Here is a 5,867-nt window from a genome sequence, read left to right as displayed (position 1 = left end):
GTGAGCTGGTGAGTTCAGGCTTACTGAAGTTTGACGACAAGCCGGAGAATTACTGGGCCTGGAAAGCATCTTTCATCAGCTCAACTGACGACTTAAAGCTCTCTGCCAGAGAAGAGCTAGATCTACTGTGTAAATGGCTTGGGCCATCATCATCTGAGCAAGCTAAAAGAATCAGAGCAGTACACATTCACAATACACCTACGGGTCTCAAGATGCTGTGGCAGAGACTGGAGGATGTCTACGGCTCACCAGAGGTGATTGAGAATGCCCTCCTGAAAAAGATAGAAGATTTCCCCAAAATCTCAGTTAGGGACAATCACGAGCTTGAGGCAGCTAAGACAGATGGATACTTACCTGGTCTTTCATATCTCAAAACCTCCCGAAGTGAGTCAGCCCGATAGTTCAGAACTCCCACCACTTCCTTAAGGAGGGAAGTGGATCACAGTAGGGTCACGTTACAAAGAACAACACAGAATTCCATATCCTCCATTCTCAGTCTTTGTCAACTTCATCTGCGAACAAGCAAAAATGCGCAATGATCCCAGCTTTGCCAGCATTGCAGCAACATGGTGTGCTCCCAAGACAGAGAAAAACAACCCGTACAACCAACACATGAGAACATCAGTAGCTGTTAAAAAGACTGAAGTCTCAACAGGAAGCAACAACAGTGGCAGCACTACAACAGCCCGACCTGAAGATAATCCAGACAAACATTGCCCCCTACATAACAAACCTCATCCTCTGAGAAAGTGTCGTGGCTTCAGAAACAAAACGCTGGAAGAAAGAAAAGCTTATCTGAAGGACAAACACATTTGCTTCAGATGCTGCGCATCATCTACTCATGTCGCTAAAGACTGTGACAAGCCAGTGCAATGTATGGAGTGTAACAGCGACAGACATCCTACAGCACTACATCCAGGGCCAGCGCCATGGAAGGCAGATGTTCACCAGAGCGCTGCAAACCATGGCGGGGAGCAACAGCAGCAGCAAAGGGAGACCGATCCATCAGTGATCAGCAGTTACAAACACTTCAAAGTCCTGCTCCACACAATCGGTCTTGTGCTGGTGTATACTGCAGGGCAAAGAGACCACTGCCTTGAAGCACGACCCGCTGCTCTTGATAGAAAAAGTAAACAAGTCACGGCAGGACGAATTCTGTGACACTTCGACAATGGGAGGGCGCGAACATGACACCCTGAAGACATGTTCGCGTTGGTGGTTGAGACTGCAGGAAGGACTGTGGCAGGCAATTTCCACTTCGTGGAATCATAGATGGCAGCACACAATTCCCTTGCCTACTGATTGGAATGGACCAAGATAGAGGTCTGAAATAGAAATCGTCCAGAGGCAGTCCAAACACACAACTCTATTGCGACGCATACTCTGGCGACCATGCGTGTGCAGTACCCAGATTGGTGCAATAACCAATCTCCTGCTCCCCTCCTCGGGGCGAGATTTGATCCAGTGTGCCACAAAGTAAGAAGAACAAGTAAATGGACGACCTCAGTGATCAGCGCTCGCCGTTGCCCGCACTGCGGCTAAAGGACTTGGGTGGGTGTCCAATCGAGCGGTGACGCTGTGCCTGGTAGAAGTAGACGCAAGATACAAAAGCTAATGTCCTGTTCCTTCACGAACCAGTGTGCTGGTGCGTGGCAAGTCATGCTCCTATTCGCACCGACATTGGCACCATGGGGCGCGTTGTTGTAAAGAAAAGATGACAGCTGGAGCCCCACGATCAGCTTCGTCCAATAAGCGTTCGCTGCAGGCAGCCTCTGATTTCAATGAAGCTGGGCAGATATGTGTTCAAAGAACGACACTCATGAATTAAGCTCGGGAGTCCATGGAAGATAAGCTGTTCCTGGACACTCATGGACAGAGAGGTGTACATGTCGTATGAAGCTACTGCTGGGTAAGCAACCCTGCTTTCAGGCCGAACAGGCCAACGGTTACCCAACAACCGACAGCACGACCATCAACCCGCCTCAGTCTCTCTGCGCCAGCTGTAGCTGGGCACGAAGAAACACTGAATCCACTGCAGTTAAACACTTCTTCAAAATTCGAGCAAGCCATGCTCGACTCAGACCAAGCAAGCCTGCTCAGTGCTAATGCAAAAAACAAGAATGCTGGTACTTTACAAACTCGTCGGTGTCTAACCCCCTCAGAGAAAAAGGACCAGCTCCGTGGTGGTCTGTTCGTGAGTTCTGTGCAGGAATGAGAACATCATCCCTCCTGATGTTCCTTCCCGAGGGCCGGACAGAACAAATCTTTGCTGGAGTCCTGATGCGCTTGTCCGGAAAGAGCCCTAGCAGTAACAGCACGGGGAACACTTAAGCAGGACTGTTCGGGGATGCTTACTGTCAATCGACCGAAGAGACCATGCGCGATTCCAAATCCTGATGATTTTCTGTGGTTTGAAGATAATGAACCCCCAGCAGCGGATCACACTGAATACCGTATGAAGTCGCACGTGTCTCGGAACACCAAACTTCCTGCGTAAGCCATCTGAGCCGAGAAAGCAGCACTGCATGGAGAGATAAGAACATCGAATTGCCGAGCTAAAATTCTCTGAGGAATTTATATGTTGGCTGAGGATGCTGTCATCATTCACCACTGGTACGACGAAGCCATCACGTTGTCCGAATAGAACCACAAGAAATGCTAGCAGGTCCAGCTCAAACTGCACAAAGTAGCATTCCAAACAGCCTGTGCTGGATGGATGCCTTTCCAGCGATAAGAAGGGGCCCAAAAACCCTGGTGGATTTGGAGTGCTGTGGACCCTTGGCACCAAAGCGAGTTCTTGTCTTAACTGGCAACTGCAGTAGACAATTCCCCTTCAACGTACCAAAGAAAGATTATAAAACATCCACAGCAAGGGGGAATTTTGTCCGCTGTCAATGGCCTTTATGATCCCCTGTGATATGTGGCACCTGTAACGATACAAGGGAAGGCCTTAGTCAGAGAGCTATCCGCCCAACAAGCTGAATGGGACGTTCCTCTGCCAGCACTGAAGGAAGAACAGTGGAGACTATGGAATGACTCACTGTGTGAACTTGAACAACTTCAGATCGACAGACCATATACACCTGTTTCTCTGTGCTCCACAAGATACAGAGAACTCTGTGTCTTTTCTGACGCTTCTACTATGGCCATATCAGCAGTGGCATACCTGAAAACAGCAGACACGGAGGGAAACACTCATATCGGGTTCGTCATGGGCAAATCGAAGCTGGCTCCACATCCTCCCCACACCATCCCACGCTTAGAACTTTGTGCGGCTGTCTTGGCCACTGAAATGGCAGACTTAATCACTGATGAACTGGACATAGACATCCACAAGGTCACATTCTACACAGACAGTCGGATTGTTTTGGGCTACATTCACAACACAAGCAGAAGATTCTATGTATATGTAGCCAACAGAGTTGCCCGCATCAGAAAGTCCACAAGCCCTGGACAGTGGCACTTCGTCAGCACAGAACACAACCCTGCAGACCACGGGACCCGCTCAGTGCCAGCCTCCATGTTGAAAGAAACCAACTGGTTTAAAGGTCCGTCTTTCTTGTCCAGAGACTCCTGCCCCCCCCCAGAGACATTTGAGCTGATAGAACCTGATACAGACATAGATGTACACACACAGCAGGTCACAGCTTTTGCAACCAAATCCTTTGAAGGTGAGCTTAGTTCACACCGATTTGAACGCTTGTCCAGCTGGAAGATACTCAATCGGGCTATCACCAAGCTCATACACAAGGCCAGAGCTCACACGAAAAGTCTGAACAGCAAGATAGATGCTCCGACACAAGCAAGACTGGTAATCATCAGAAATGTCCAACACGACGTGTTTGCTGAAGAGGTGAAATGTCTTTCCAGGGGTGATGTCATCTCCAAGTCTAGTCCCCTGAGAAAACTGAACCCAATTCTGGATGCAGATGGCCTGCTGAGAGTTGGGGGGCGCATCTCTTTGGCAGACATTCCCTGGGAAGAGAAACACCCGATCATTGTTCCCAAGAAACACCATGTAGCTACTTTATTGGTGAGACATTACCATGAACAGGTGGCGCATCAGGGGAGGCACCTGACGGAAGGTGCTGTACGTTCTGCTGGTCTGTGGCTGATTGGAGGCAAAAGGCTGGTGACAAACATCATACAGAAATGTGTAATCTGTAACAAGCTAAGAGGAAGAATGGAAGAACAAAAAATGTCAAACTTACCTGCTGAACGACTCACGCCAGGTCCTCCATTCACAAATGTAGGAGTTGATGTGTTTGGCCCATGGATCATCAGCACAAGACGAACCCGAGGTGGCATTGCAGAGAACAAGCGCTGGGCAGTTATCTTTACCTGCCTAATTACCAGAGCAGTGCATATTGAAGTGCTTGAATCACTATCCTCCTCAAGCTTTGTAAATGCATTGAGAAGATTTACCGCTGTCCGTGGTCCTGTTCGTCTCTTCCGTTCTGATCGAGGAACAAACTTCGTGGGGGCGTGCAAGGAGTTAAGAATGAACTCTGAAGACCCTGAGCTGGCAACTTACCTTCAAAATCAAGGCAGCAGGTGGATCTTTAACCCTCCCCACTCCTCACACATGGGTGGAGTGTGGGAGCGGATGATAGGAGTTGCTCGCAGAATATTGGATGCACTGCTGCTTAAGGCAAAAACACTCCACCTGACTCATGAGGTTCTGGTTACGTTCATGTCTGAAGTCATGGCCATTATGAATGCCAGACCTCTGGTTCCTGTGTCTTCTGATCCAGATGCGCCCACTATCCTGTCACCTGCCATGCTCTTGACACAGAAAACTGAGCCAGTGTTGCCACCACCAGGAGAGTATGACCTCAAAGACCTCTACAGAAAGCAGTGGAAGCAAGTCCAGGCTATGGCTGATGGATTCTGGAAACGCTGGCGTCAAGAGTTCCTGGTGTCACTTCAACCAAGGCGAAAGTGGCATGTGGAGAAGCCGAACCTGACTGAAGGAGATGTCGTGCTTCTTAAAGATGCACAAGTCAAAAGAAATGAGTGGCCTGTAGGAGTGGTGGTGAACGCCATTCCTAGCAAGACTCTAAAGTCCGCCAAGTAGATGTTAAATAGTCAGACATGGTACTCAGAAGATGTACACTAGGCCTGTTTCAGAGGTTGTATTGCTTGTAAAAAACGAGTAGTGTTATAATGCATTATAACAGGCGAGGAGTGTGATGTTATTGTTTTGAGTTTGAGTTTAACACAGAGTGTTTCTTGTAGCAATGTAATTTGTGCCTTCAGTGTTGCCGTAGCTGGTTCGGACGGCCGGAAGTCAGGGGGCGTTTTTTAGTTGACAATTATTTGAGAGAGAGACAGACAGCGGGAAAACTCCCATCCTTTTTATTTTGTTATATGGCCAGAAAACGTTTGCCTGTGAGTATTGTTTTTATGTTCAGATGTTTTTAACACCTCATTTAGGAATGTTTCGTTCTTAACAGATTTTGCAGTGAAATACATTCGCTAATCCGTATGCTAACCGCTAGCATCGCTATGCAAATTCCCATATAAGTTAGCATTAAGCTAGCAGACTTTTTTCTATGAATCTAAACATGCTACTTTTATGTTTGTATGTGAATGTATTTAGATAAAATGACATGATGAGATAAATACACATATTTGTATGTTTGTTTAGTTTTACAGTGATCCCTAAGTAAAGTTTGGAAAAGAAAGAAGCAGGAAAGAAATGAAAGAAAGGAAACTCCAGAGAAAGAAAGAACGAAAAAGAAAAAAGAAAGAAACCTCAGCTAGAAAGAAGAAGAAGAAAAGAAACCTCTCAGCAGCTTCTTTCTTGCGGCACGAGGAGGTGAGGGGAGTAGAGAGGGAGAGAAGACTGTTGAGGGAGGAGAGGG

At 47.6% G+C, this 5,867-nt stretch overlaps 1 protein-coding gene across 1 annotated transcript; it reads left to right on the top strand.

Moving 5' to 3' along the window:
• Positions 1–3,142: 3,142 nt before the first annotated feature.
• LOC109141874 (uncharacterized) lies at positions 3,143–5,077 on the top strand. Its single transcript, XM_019273838.2, has one exon. It carries the CDS (start codon positions 3,143–3,145, stop codon positions 5,075–5,077), a length of 1,935 nt encoding a protein of 644 aa, XP_019129383.2.
• The last annotated feature ends 790 nt before the right edge of the window (positions 5,078–5,867 follow it).

Source organism: Larimichthys crocea, chromosome XVI (genome assembly GCF_000972845.2).
Source record: "Larimichthys crocea isolate SSNF chromosome XVI, L_crocea_2.0, whole genome shotgun sequence".
Lineage (NCBI taxonomy): Eukaryota > Metazoa > Chordata > Actinopteri > Sciaenidae > Larimichthys > Larimichthys crocea.
This window is presented reverse-complemented; position numbering and strand designations above follow the sequence as displayed.

Bases quoted from the DNA above. Each gene is read 5' to 3' on its own strand.
- LOC109141874 (XM_019273838.2), top strand. From the start codon at position 3,143: ATGGCCATATCAGCAGTGGCATACCTGAAAACAGCAGACACGGAGGGA.